The following is a 13164-nucleotide window of genomic DNA, read 5'->3' as shown; positions in this document are numbered from 1 at the left end:
AAAAAAAAAAAAAAAAAAAAAAAAAAAAAAAAAAAAAAAATCAAAGGTCCAATCAGAGCTATTTCACTGGCGTTCAGTATGTAAATATACTCTTTAAGCCTCTTTCTCCAATTAGAAGTCTCTCTCCTGCACATGTCATTAAGGTTAGAAAAGACCACTTAGCTCATCTAGTCTGACTGCCAACCCATCCCCACCATGCCCACTAAGCATGTCCCCCAGTGCTACATCCACACATTTCCTAATATCTCCATTAGGAGATATTCCCTAATATCTCCTAATAACTCCCTGGGCAGCCTGTGACACTGCCTCATCACTCTGAGAAGAAAATTCAAATACCCAAATTGAACCTCTCCTGGTACAACTTGAAGCCATTATCCCTCATCTGACTGTTGCTACCTGAGAGAAGAAGCCAACTGCCACCTTACAAGATGGGGTCAACTATAGGTGTGCTGTGAGCTTTCCTTTCTTGTGCCTCTTTTATCATCACAAGGTCCCCACAGAAACAATAACAAACAGAAAGCTCCCATTTCGCAAGATAAAAAACAAGCTGTTGGATCTTCATGATCTTCACAGGTCCCTTCCAACCGTTCTATTCTCAGCCTTCACTGATGATCCTTACAGATGAGCTGAAGTAAAGCTGTCAGATGTTTGAGACACACTCCCTGCACAGCCAAGCTCCAGTAACATGGACTCTGTCCAGCTTTCCACGAAGACCTCATAGGAGTGCGCAGCAAGGTTTCTACCCAGAGGCCAGGGCAGACGGCACTTAGATCAGCCAGCTTGCTGCAGGGAACAGACCTTCGCAGCACACCCTTCAACCGCAGCCGCGCCCGCAGGCTCCCAGCCAGAAGCAGCAACGGGGCCGCGCCGAGCAGCCCCCGAGGGCGCAGGGCCTCGCTCCAAAATAAAAAACTGCAGACAGAGCTCCCAGCCCGAGGAGAGCCCGCGGCCCCGGATCTCGGCCTCATCCCGCGCCCCGGAGCCGGTTCCCCCGCCAAGGTCACCGTGGGGACGCGGCACAGGGGACGCCCCGCGCGCGGCGGGACGGCGCCGGGCGCGCTGCTCCGACAGCAGCAGCACACGCAGCGCCCCGTGCCCGCAGTGCCCGGCCCCCGCCCGGGGGGATCTTCGCGCCAGCCCCGAGGCCGGAGGCTTCCCGCTCAGCCGGGCCGCCTGCGGGAAAAAGAAAGAAAGAGAAGGAAGATCGGACTCAATCGAGCCCGGCAGGGTGAGGACGCCACTTACCGCCCGCGCCGCCGGCCGCAGCCAGCACTTAGCCAGGCTGCGCGACGCCCCCACCACCGCCGCCGCCATTTCGCGCAGCGCCGGAGGAGCCCGCTGCGCGCATGCGCAAGGCCGCGGCTACCGGCGCCGTTGCTCGGGAGGCCCCGGCGGGACAGACCAACCGGCGGACCGGGGTGTGCCTGGGCGGCCTTACCTTCAGACCGTCCTCACATCAACACCCCCCGTTTCTCTACACTAATGGGCCGGCCCGGCAGGGGCGGGACGGGCAGTAAGTGACACCGGTGGGGGCCCCGGGCCGGTACGTGGTGACCCTGTGAGGCTCCGGCTCCGCGGTCGTCCGCCTGGTCGTGCCCGCCGGCAGCGCGGAGGCCTCAGGGGTGCTGGCTGTGTGCGCTGTTCCCGCAGCCGGCCGGGGCAGGGCCAGGCGGGGACAAAGGTGGCTGGTGAGGCCTGAGGGGCCGGCAGCGCCGTTCCCCGTGTGTGGGACGGCGTGCCTGAGGGTTTCGTTCCTCTGGAAGCGGTCTGGTGTGACTCAGGGTGCGGGGCAGAAATAGCTGGCCGCGAATCACCGCTGGCGGTGGCCATGGGAGCTGTCGGTGGGCGTAGCGCTAACGTGGTGTTTCTCTCCTGTTCGCCCAGGGCGTCTTCATGAATAACTTAAATGATCCTCCCAACTGGAACATCCTGCCGCATCACAGAGAGCCCAGGGATGAAGGCAGCAGGTGGAATTATGCCTTGCTGGTCCCCATGCTGGGTTTGGCTGCCTTCCGTAAGTAGCACAAATCTGCCCTGCTGGGGCGTTGTTGCGTTTGGGCGTCTGGCCGCAGTGAAAGCTCTGAACGGGAGCAAATCTCAGCAACAAAGCAGTGCCCCAGCTGGGGACTTCTGCTCTGTTCCCTGTCCCCGGAACCTGCCCGTTTTTGGGAATGTCACTGTAACAGCGCTTATAACATTGGGGCATTGGCCGTTTTTGACACATGGAGTTCAATCACTTTTAATAAACTTCAGAAAGATCTCTCATAACTAGTATGTTAGAGAGCCCCAGCGTAACAACCCCAGAGAGGTCGTGATGTATATCTGCTTACTGAACCTGAAAATTTCTCAGTGCAGTTTATGCATGAAAAACTTCCATCCTGTTTACCAATAATTCCTTTTTCCTTCATAAGTAAGTATATGTACTTGGAAAAAAAAAAAGTGTAATGGGTATGTTCAAACAAAACATGATCCTTGAAAGAGACCTCCTGTGAAGTGTGGACCTGCAGAAATACATTTTGTGGGATTGTGAACAGAAGTGAACATCATGGAACCATATAATAAATAAATAAATAGTGAGGGACCTCAGAGATCAGTTAGTTCTAACCCCCCTGACACAGGCAGAGTTGACAACCACTGAATTGTGCACTAGATCAGGTTGCCCAGGGTCCCATCCAACCTGGCCTTGAACTCCTGCAGGGATGGGACATTCACAGCTACCTGGGGCAGCCTGTTCCTTACTTCACCACCCTCTCTGTAAAAAATACCCCCTTGACATCTAATCTGAATCTCCCCTCTTTTAGTTTTAAACCCATTCCCTCCTATCCTATCAGTATCTACCCATGCAAAAACTTGATTGCCCTTATGCTTGTAAACTGCATTTACATATTGGAAGACTACTGTCACATTTCTCTTGAGCCTTCATCAAGCTGAACAAGCCCAGCTCCCTCAGCCTGTCTTCATAGTAGAGGTGCTCCAGCCCTCTGATCATTTATGTGGCCTCTTCTGGACCTGTTCCAGTAGCTTCACATCTTTCCTGAGCTGGGAGCCCCAGATTTGGAAGCAGTATTACACGTGGGCCCTCACAAGGGCAAAGCAGAGAGGAACAATCACTTCCATCACCCTGCTGGCCACTCCTCAGTGTTGCCAAATGGAGTGGGAGGGGGGAGGAAGGAATGTTTTCACCATTGAAACCTAAAGAGGTTTCTTTAGGGGCAAAATTAATTATCCATACCCATCAGTGCTGATCATTGTAGTCTCGTTTATGTGTTTTAGGCTGGATCTGGACCAGAGAATGTCAGAAAGAAATAGAAAGAGAAAAAAGAGAATATTATAAAAAGCAGTCGTCTTTACAAAAAGACCTGGAAGCCAAATACCGGGATATAATCACAGAAAATCGTCGTGCAGTTGCACATTTGGAGCTGGAGCTTGAAAAGGAACGCAATAGGACCCTGAGTTACCGTGAAGCCCTCGTGTCCCAGAGTCGCAAACTAGTGGAAGAAAGAAGGATCCTAGAGCAGGAGCAAGAGAAGTTAGAGAGAGAAAAAGAAGTTCTTTTGCACTCGGGAGCAGCAGGAACCTTGTACCAAAGCTGTTTGGCAAAGGAAGAGGAGTGGCAGAAGAGAGCCAACACTTTACTAAAAGAATTTGAAGATGGGCTTAAAGAAAGACAGGAAATCTACTGCAGTTTTGTAGTCCCTAAAAGCCAGAGACTAGAAATAGAGAAAAATCTGCTAGTTAAAGCAGCAACCGATCCGGTTGCTATGGCTTTACATATGGAAAGTGGCTTAAAAGATATTTTCAAACATGATAACTATTGTGGCAATCTGATGAACAAAAGCAGAAGTCAGAACGGAAGGCTGATGTGGCTGTATTTGAGATACTGGGAACTAGCTATTGAATTACAGAAGTTCAAAAGGGTAGAAAATGTAATGTTAGGAAAACGTTAGGGGAAATAATGGTGATTTATACAATCTACTATGAAGATGAGGGACAACCACAGCTATAGTCTGAAGCTGATAAGTTCTCTTTCTGCATTGCAGTTTCTGCTCTTCGTTGCATTTGTATCTGCATGGGACTTGCAGTGTTGTTTAACAACAGATGCTCCAGTGAGCTGTGCATGCTCTAAAACTGTGTTTGTGTATCTCTGTATTACACTGCAGTCTGCAGTACAAGCTTCAGTAGGTCTCAGAAGCAGCAAAAGAATTTGATTTAGAGTAATTTACCCAGGTCATAGTCCATCAACAAAGAAGTGGAATTTTTCTTCCTTAAGTAGATGATAATGTCATGCTCCTTATTCCTGATGTTCTGCACAGTGTCTCAACACTATCTTTCACTTTTCAGCAGACTTTGGAAGAAGCCATAATTGAGTAAGGTGCCTGTCACATAATGTGTGTGCATATATACATACATTTATAACAATATGTATGTATGTTTGTGTACATGTATATAAGAAAGGAATAGTATAATTATATTTCATATTAACCAGTCTTGCATTGTCTTCCAGACTTAAAATACAAACAGGACTTTATGAACATCCAAAAGATGGTAATTAGAATAACATGTAAAGAAATGATTGAAATCACATTGGAGTTGGGGAGACATGCTTGAACATTAAATAGTATGTAGACTTGCAGTTATATTCTCACCATACGTTATTCACGTTAAGAATACTTATGTTTTTTCTTTTCCTCAAAGTTTTAGTTGTAACTCAGCAGTGTGTCTCCATTATAGACATTGCTCTGCTGCTGCCTCTGCATCCCAGTGCACTTGGTACATTTTTAGCTTTCAGGAACCATGATAGTCATTGCACCTGGCTGTACTTCTTGTACAAGCATTCCCAGTTAGGAATGCAGCTGGGCACTGGTAGCCACCCTTTCCCTTCCTGACTGTCTCTGTGCTCCCAGACCTGAAGTGCACTGTTCCACAGCTCTTAAATTTTGAGCTTGCAGGTAACCCTTCATGTCCACATGGCTGGGAAAGCCTACAGATGTACAAACTTTGTAAAGATTTAAAAAGAAGGCATTTTACTTTTATTATCACAATACACAGATCTAGATTAAAAAATAAAACATTACATTTCCATGCTTGAAATCCCTTAAAGCTTTGTTCTTTAGCCAATGGAGAAAACAGGAACCACCTTCATTTTCAAAAGTGCCAGGTGTGTTGTAGTGTACCTCTTTTTCTTTCTCCCTTCTAATCCAGCCTGAGAGCCCAAATAGGAAGTGTTTACCTTTTTGTTTATAATGCCGATCTTCTTTGTTACTTGCCTTCAATTAGCATTGTTAAGTTGTTGGTTCTTTAGCATTTCTTTATTAACTGCCAAACGTTTGCTCTAGGCAATTAGCTGTCACATAGCCCAAAACCAATCCAGCTCAGTGAATGCCCATCCAAGTTTAACAGAGACCTCCAGCAGATGCAGTTTTCTCTTACTACTGCCTCTCGGTTGCATTTTAGTCAGGAACAAATGACAGAAGATAAATCTTCTGAAGTAACGTATACAACCTAATTCAGTTTCTCAGCAAAAATAACATGGAACAAAATTCTTAAACACGTTTGTTTCTCAAGTACTCTATTTTCCATCTGTCTTTTTGCTCACCGTTGTGATGTTACTCATTTTGTTGTACTAATTTGTTAGCTTCTTATGGGCTGTTCTTTTTTATTTTTAAATAAAGTTTAAATGATTAATCATGGGGAAAAAAAGACATACAATCACAGTCACTAGAAAGGCCAGAGGTTATCTGGATGCCAAGCTTATGCAGGTTGTACCATGAAAATGTGAGTTAGTAGTTTTGTGTAGCTGTTGTAGCTGACCACATGTGAATGCCTTAAGTGCCCAGTAGAACAGATCTGATTAAACAACTTACCTTGTGTATAATTCCTTCAGGATGTGTAAAGTGTGACCACACAACAGTCATGTTTCATGTGCACATCCAAGCAGTTACAGCAACACAGCTAGCAAACAGTAGACAGTGAATTGATGCCAATACATTCAAGCCTCATATCTTGACTTTGTACATCTTCACTAGTTTTAAATATTAAAAGTTGAGATGCTTTTTCAGTTTTTTTCATAGTTGTCCTTGACATCAACTCAAAATTAAAAAATGAAATCGAGAGGGTAAAATCCTTTTTTTCAGTATAAATGAATGAGTGGAAACTTCATGTGTTTGATCTTCAACCATGTGATGTTGGATATTCACTCTCCTTTATGAGTTATCAACTATTTCTACAACTAAGTGTGGAACTGCTGTTCGTGGATACTTTGCAGATCAATGTATTAAGAGTGTATTAAGATCAAGGAGTTTATTTCAGGAACATTTTTCCATGTGTGTAACTAGTTTAGAAGCATCAGTCCTCATGTTTCTTAGTTTGTTGTGGTTTTTTTTTTTTTTTGAAACATTCCCCTGTTGTAAACTGTTATTTTGAGAGATCTGTTGTGAACTGTCGCTCAGCAACTATTGTTCCAGATTAGCTATTTGTTTGAAAATGCCCATATACATATATGTAGAATGAAAGAAGAATTTGTTTTCAAATATTTAATGAAGGCTGTTTTTTATTTTTATTTTATGAAAATACCATTCATGTTAAACAAGGACAAACAAATAAAGGAAATCCTTACATCTTTCTTCACTGTTTTATTACTTGGGTGAGGTAGGTGGGAAGAGAGGAATTTGCTATTTTATGTCAACTTTCTAACACTTCACAATCTTAAGGTTCTGTAAATGCAGAAAGCTTTCTGCAGGTGTGCAGAAAGCATTTTTTTTGTTCTAAAGGAAAAGCATCATTAAATACACAAGAGCACCAATATTAACTGAAGATAAGTGATTACAGATGACCACCACACTGTGTGAAAATGAACAGATGCTGTCTAGATGTTTAGATATATTGCCTAACACCTGGTGTGAAGGATCTAGTGCACTACTAGGGATTTCCTTGAGCAGTTCATGGGGGAAGATCAAGGAACTGAGCAAACCATGCATCATTCTAAATTGTCAACAGAAACTGTTGCAGCCTATGAAAGACATAGGACTGCCTTTTGTTCATAGTTGTGTTTAATATGTAAGATGTAATGCCTATGTAGTTTAAGATAACATAACTGATGTGCAGACACTGTAGCATGACATAGGTCCACATGCCAATTGGATTGCAAGTATTCACCAGAACAGGTCTGGGGAGTCTTAGTCCATCTAGCTGAAGACACCATTGCAGGGATGTTTGCAACATCAGTATCCACACAGCAAGCCTGGTCTAGAAATAAATTTCCCCCATGAGCATTACTTTGCAAAGAAAAGCATTACTTATAAGTACCCCAGAAGTGCTAGCTATTGTAATGGATAGTAATGGGAGCTGCCAATCACCTGAAAGTAAATGCTGCCTCTGAAAACTGAACCTGAGGAAGACTGAGGAGAGCAGAGAGACCATGAGATGCACTGTGGTTGCAACTCATTGTCACACACCCTGAACAGCTCGTGCTCTGGGCTGATCCCACCAGAACTGGCCAACAGCTGCAAAACCTCTCCTTTTCCCCATCTTACAAGCACTCCTGCAGGTTTGTCTTTCCTGGACGCCTGACTTCTGAACAGGATTTACACAGCACAAACAAAATCCTCAGCTAAAGCAGTCGGTGCTTCATGTTATTAAGTGCTGACCCCCTCACGTGGCTAATCACACTTCTTGTCAGCAGCCTGAGCTGCAACCTCCTGTTTTTATAAACTCTCACTTTGTGGACAGATCTTTCTGCTCCAGGTGCACTTGGAGCATGATAATAAGAAAGATAAGAAGCAATGTGGTTTTTGTTGACCAAGACAGAATGAATTTTTCTACACCAAACCAGGTTTTAATCACAGACCTTTGTGTAAAGATGCCATGCAGGGCTGCAGTCCAGCAGCATCCTAGTATCTCATTGCATACCACAGCACCGGCACCACTAAAGTTTCCTGAATGGCCTGCCTGTGGAAATCATCATTAACATAATTAACACAATTAACGTAACACCCTACCTCTGTTATGTTCCCAACAGCCTGAAACGCAGTTTCAGTGAGCAATCTGTTGTTTCTCCTCTGTGGTTATACAAAATTACTTCTCTTCCATCCAGAAAAGTTTACAAATGCATTAGAAGAGATTTAGTCTCCAAAACATATTGAATTTCTCCAAAACCTTCAAGGTACGTGAACTTCTGTAGTACTGATGATGGCAGTGTGTGTGAGCACACACACAGGAATTCAGCCCTGACAGCTGAGGAGCTGTGCCTTTTGTCTGCTTACCACCTAGAGTTGGAGAACAACAGAGCATAAAACTTAGACCAAGTTAAAGATCTACAGAATATCTCTTGGTGTGGCAAACTCTATAACTACCTGCTGTTGAATATTACCCCTAAAACTAAGCGACTGAAACATTTTGCCTGTGTATCTTGTGTTCCGATGGGATTGTTACAGTCCCTTATGCTCAGGATTTTGAGTACCCTCAACTTGGGGATCAGTGCTCCTTCTATGTACATCTGGTGAAGGATTTTGCCCACTGTTAGCTCACAAAAGTATTCCTTATTTTCTCTGAATATTTTTTTACAGAAGGTCCAGACTTTGACAGTGACAAACTGTCAGAGCATTTTGTTTAACTTCCAAATGTTCTTCATCACTTGTATCTTCCCCATCTCACTCTTTCAAATAACAATCCTATGCCCTAGGCATCCTGCAGTACAGTTACCTCTCTCTTTATATTTTTGTCTTTTCCTGTTTGAGGCTCACCACACAACCTCTGCTTTGCTCAATCTTCCACTTCATTACCCTCAATATCTGAGTCAGGTTTTATTTTTGCCCCAGGTGATGGCAGCAGAAAGAGAAGGAGGAGCAGATGCTAAGCCACAATGCCTTGGCTCTCATTTTGGATACTTGCCACCACAGGAATATCTAGATGTGGAAAAAAGCTCTTCATAAATGATGTTTCTCCATCTTGAAGGTTTCTGTGCAGGAGGAGTAAGTATTGTGTTGTTTTGAAGGGAAGATGGTGAACATGCACAAGCATGTTCAAAGGAGATGAGACAGTATCAGTAGGGTCTTGGGAGAAATTGTACTGCTGGCAATCTCTTTTCTGAGAACTGCCAAAGATGTCTTCTAGAAACTTCCCATCTGTTCATGAATTGGGGCACTTCGAAAGAGAGAAGGAAAACATATTGCTAACAGTGGATACCTACAGGATAGCTCTGGAGCTCCAGAGCTCTGAAAATAATGCCGTGATTTACCACTGGAAGAATGGAAGAAGAACAGAAGGAAGTATTAAGTGAGGAACCGTATAATCAAAGAATATTAGGATGTTATAATCACAAAACAAACAAGAAAGTGAGGCAAAATAGACTACGATAACAAAAGAGAATAAATAGAAAGCTTACCCCTGTCATGGGCTCACCACAAAACACCAGCAGAGGCAATCTCCAGAAGAGATCCTTCCCTCGTAGCCAGCTCTTAAATAGGTCTAGGAGCACAGGAGAATTGCCTTCACCTGTGCTCCTCTGGCTGACTCATGGCTCACCTCAGGTGATCAATCAGAGGTTCAGGCCGTGACTCAGCAGTTCCCATACAGGAATCTACCATATTCTTGATTGTCTCTAAAATACAATCTTCACAGTAATGCAACTTCAATCTGTAATATGTAACCCATCAGCAGTCTATGACTCTTCGCCTCTTCACAGGCATGCACAGATCTGCATATTCTTTCCATGACACATATAGATTGATGTGACCAACAGTTAAATGACCAAAACTACACAAAAAGTAATGTGTATATGTATATGTTGCTTTGGGAAGTACAAGCTGACTGAAAAGAGTTTAATTAATACTGGTGGATAATGCTATAGAATCATGAAGTGATTTCGGGTTGGAGATTAGGAAGAATTTCTTCTAGGAAAAGTGGTCAGGCCCTGGAACAGGCTGCCCAGCAAGGTGGTGGAGTCACCTTCCCTGGAGGTGCTTAAGGAAAGGGTGGACGTAGCACAGATGGACATGGATAATGTGTAATATTGCTGGTAGGTGGATGGTTGGACAAGATGGTCTTAGAGGTCTTTTCCAACCTTAATGATTCCAGGATTTTATGATTCATACCAGTATTTGCTACAGTAATAAGAAAGGTCAGAAAATGAAATGCATTCTGATAGTATTGAATATTGTAAAGCAAAATTAGAGAGCAAACCTGGTGTGTATGATTTTTAGCTGCAATGCTCTGTAATCATCACTCTCAAAATATTTGAGGAGTTACAGACATCCTGTATCATATCAAGGACAATAGAATCACAAAGAAATAAACATTCTGTATTTAATTCCTGAAACTATGTCTGAATACAAACCTCTTACACTGCCCTCTGTTTCTCTCAGTGGCTTTGAAATAAAGGAATATTTGATTTTTGAAGAGCACACTTGCTTTCTTTTCCTGGTTATCCTTGTTGTCCACTCACTGCACCCATCCAGAAGGTGCCCTGGCTGGCGCCAGCAGTTTCTTCAGTTGATGGATTCAATTCATTCACAGAAGTGATGACAGTGTCCTCTCAGTGGGGATGGTTTTCTGCAGGATTAGTGAGTTGCGCTGTCCCAGGAGTGCCAACACCAAGTGAGACCTGAGAAGGTCAGAAGCAGGAGAAGCTGGCAGGTGGTCAACCAGGGAGGAGTATCAGAATGTATCTGCATCTCAGAATGAAGAAGGCCAACCAAAACCGTCTTGGGCTATGCCTACTGAAAATAGCCCTATGCCTTCACCAGACACACCGGCCCTTGCCAGGTTAACCAAAGGAGCTGAACATGTTGAGTGCTGCCAGGAGCCCTGTACATCATGCCTGGACCTGTCCCCACAGAAGGAAGCAGGCCACCCCTTCCTTACTGTTTTACTCATCTCTATCCATGGTATCATTCTTCTACTTTCCTCTCTTACATTTTCCTGAGGTCTTCATTGTCCTGCAAGGTGAAAGACATATTCCAGCTGGATATCAGGAAAAGGTTCTTCACCAGGGGGTGGTGGCATGGCACAGGCCGCCGGGGCAGTGGTCATGGCCACATGTTGCTGGATTTCTGAAGTATATGGATAACACTCTCAGCTATCTGGTCTCATTTTTGGGTAGTGCTGTGGGGAGCCAGGAGTTGGACTCGGTGATTCTTGTGGGTTCCTTTCAACTTTGGATATTCTGCAATTCTATGATCTAAGAAAAGTCCTGCATAACTCTAAGGAGAAGTTAATTGCAGAGCAAAAGAAAAGGCCCTGTTGAATAAGCAAATAACTGTGCATCTCTGGCTCTGTGCGGCAGTGCACAGCCTGGTGCTGCAGTCAGTATGAGTTGAGAAAAGCTTGTCCTACAACACGCCGGGGAATAAGCCATTGCTGCAAGTGCATTCGATGCACGGTACGTTGTTTGCTCCAATCCACAGGGTGGCAATGTAGGCAGCCCCTTGGCCAGCTGCAGCTGGTGGCAGTGCTGCTGCAGGTCCTGCGCAGAGGCACAGTGCTGCCGAGACACACCGTTAGCTGTGCATCAATAAAGTCGAGCTAGATGCTGTACCAGCAGATCTGCTTCTGCACATGTTTAACAACTTAAAAGCCGCTGGAGCCTGGCATTACCAAAGTAAGAGAAACTCTGAAATGTATTCTTGGATCCTGATGCAAATTGAAACTTAGAGAGAAATTTGCATATCACCTGAACATTCCACATCATTTATTTCATATCATGTCAGTTAACCCTCCAGTAATTTGGTTCCCAATGGAAGATAAGATTATTCCTGCTATCATATATTCATAGAATCATAGAATTGCTCAGGTTGGAAAAGACCTTAAAGATCATTGAGTTCAACCACAACCTAACCATACTACCCTAACTCTAACAACCCTCCGCTAAATCATGTCCCTGAGCACCACATCCAAATGGTTTTTAAACACATCCAGGGATGGTGACTCAACCACCTCCCTGGGGGGCCTATTCCAGTGCTTAACAACCTATATCAGCTTGCATGGCACTGAAGGAGAACTATGGTATTTTAGCATTAATAAATTCCATACAGAATCTCGATTACCAAGGATTTATGATTATATAGCATCATTAACATGTAGCTATGATAGAAATTGTTTGGACACCATATTATCATAACCAGATTCAGATACTGAAAAAGGTTCTATGTATGACTTCACAAAGTCTAGAACTAAACGCTACAAGCCAGAGAAATTAGAAATATAAATCAGGAGATGTTTGATTTTCCTGACTGCCTTTTGTCTATTGTTTATTACTATCTCATATTTCCTACAGTGTGAATGCTGGGATCATCTCCTGATTCGAACTGAATAATAACCCAGGATGAGCATGCAGTTTCTTACTCCTTTTCCAAAAGGTCAGTGTTCTTCTCTGACTCTGGAAATACAGGTGCTGCAGTTTGGAAGTTCTCTATTCTCACTTTTAAGTGAAAACTACTTCTTCTGTACAAGGGAAGCACAGTAAAGAGTCGTTTTGGATATCTGTGAAGCAGTTGCTACTTTACCACAGCTGTGTATTAGCTGAACTAAATTGGAGATATAAAGTGAATAAAGAAAGAAGTAAATATCTGATGATGGCCAAAAGCAGAAATGATCGTCTAGGGGAATGTTACTGGTGCATTTGCTCAAGCTGAGAAACAGACCTTTTGTCACTCTTCTACTAATGACCAAGGACAAGAGTAGTAGCATGTTAGTGAAATGTCCATGACACAAGCTCAGAAGTATCAAAAATACCGGGAAAAGTAGAGTATCATTCAGGCAGAACTCAGTGTACTGGAGTTGCATGAAGTGGGCTAAATTTAAAATATATTTGGGTAACTTAGAAAAAGGTATTCTGCTGCAGGTTAGGAACCACATAAGGAGAAGAAAAGCTTTGATCCAGTGGTAATCAGGAGACAGATAATCTGCAAAACTGACGAAGTCATGAAAAAGGCAAATGATATCACTAGGAAGATGATAGAGATATTTCAAGTAAAGGTAAGGAAATACTTGTGTCTGATTACAAGGCACAGGAAAACTCCTGGGCTGCTGTATATGGTTTTACTTTTTCATGTCAAGGATGAAGATTATTTTTTGTAATTTCTCTATTTGAGATACAGTGGAGAACCCTTTTGCATATAAGAAACTAATCACCTTGCTATATATAGCCTAGCAAAAGTAAAACTGAGG

General features: G+C 43.6%; 2 protein-coding genes and 1 long non-coding RNA gene across 8 annotated transcripts in view; 1 reads left to right on the top strand and 2 right to left on the bottom strand.

The window, feature by feature from the left end:
- Positions 1-1328, bottom strand: part of SDHA (succinate dehydrogenase complex flavoprotein subunit A) — a 15344-nt gene extending 14016 nt beyond the window's left edge. The window contains exon 1 of the mRNA XM_042837458.1: positions 1246-1328. Within this exon, the coding sequence (XP_042693392.1) occupies positions 1246-1314 (69 nt within the window). The 5' untranslated portion in view covers positions 1315-1328. The remainder of the gene's footprint in view (positions 1-1245) is intronic.
- On the top strand, positions 1161-6622 carry CCDC127 (coiled-coil domain containing 127). 6 transcript variants are annotated; one of them, XM_042837494.1, is made up of 3 exons: positions 1161-1228; positions 1885-2014; positions 3274-6622. In XM_042837494.1, the coding sequence occupies exons 2-3, from the start codon at positions 1894-1896 to the stop codon at positions 3945-3947; spliced, it is 795 nt and encodes a 264-aa protein (XP_042693428.1). In that variant the 5' UTR covers positions 1161-1228; positions 1885-1893; the 3' UTR covers positions 3948-6622. The 6 variants fall into 6 exon arrangements, with proteins under 6 accessions (XP_042693428.1, XP_042693414.1, XP_042693404.1 ...); XM_042837480.1 differs by lacking the exon at positions 1161-1228 and adding an exon at positions 1406-1513; XM_042837470.1 differs by lacking the exon at positions 1161-1228 and adding an exon at positions 1512-1543.
- Positions 6531-9327, bottom strand: LOC122170556. Its single transcript, XR_006171797.1, has 2 exons — positions 7998-9327; positions 6531-7245 (listed from the first exon to the last, which is right to left on the bottom strand). It is a non-coding gene; the product is annotated as an uncharacterized LOC122170556 (long non-coding RNA).
- Between the last annotated feature and the right edge of the window lie 3837 nt (positions 9328-13164).

Source organism: Centrocercus urophasianus, unplaced genomic scaffold (genome assembly GCF_019232065.1).
Source record: "Centrocercus urophasianus isolate 14NV4802_14NV808 unplaced genomic scaffold, USGS_Curo_1.0 seq_11, whole genome shotgun sequence".
Classification (NCBI taxonomy): Eukaryota; Metazoa; Chordata; class Aves; order Galliformes; family Phasianidae; genus Centrocercus; species Centrocercus urophasianus.
Note: the sequence above shows the minus strand (reverse complement) of the source record. Positions and strands in the feature narration are given on the sequence as shown.

Excerpts from the sequence above, each read along its gene's own strand:
- CCDC127 (XM_042837494.1), top strand. The coding sequence starts at position 1,894 with ATGAATAACTTAAATGATCCTCCCAACTGGAACATCCTGCCGCATCAC. Across the intron at positions 2,015-3,273 it reads GCTGGGTTTGGCTGCCTTCC|GCTGGATCTGGACCAGAGAA; the intron begins GTAAGTAGCACA and ends TATGTGTTTTAG.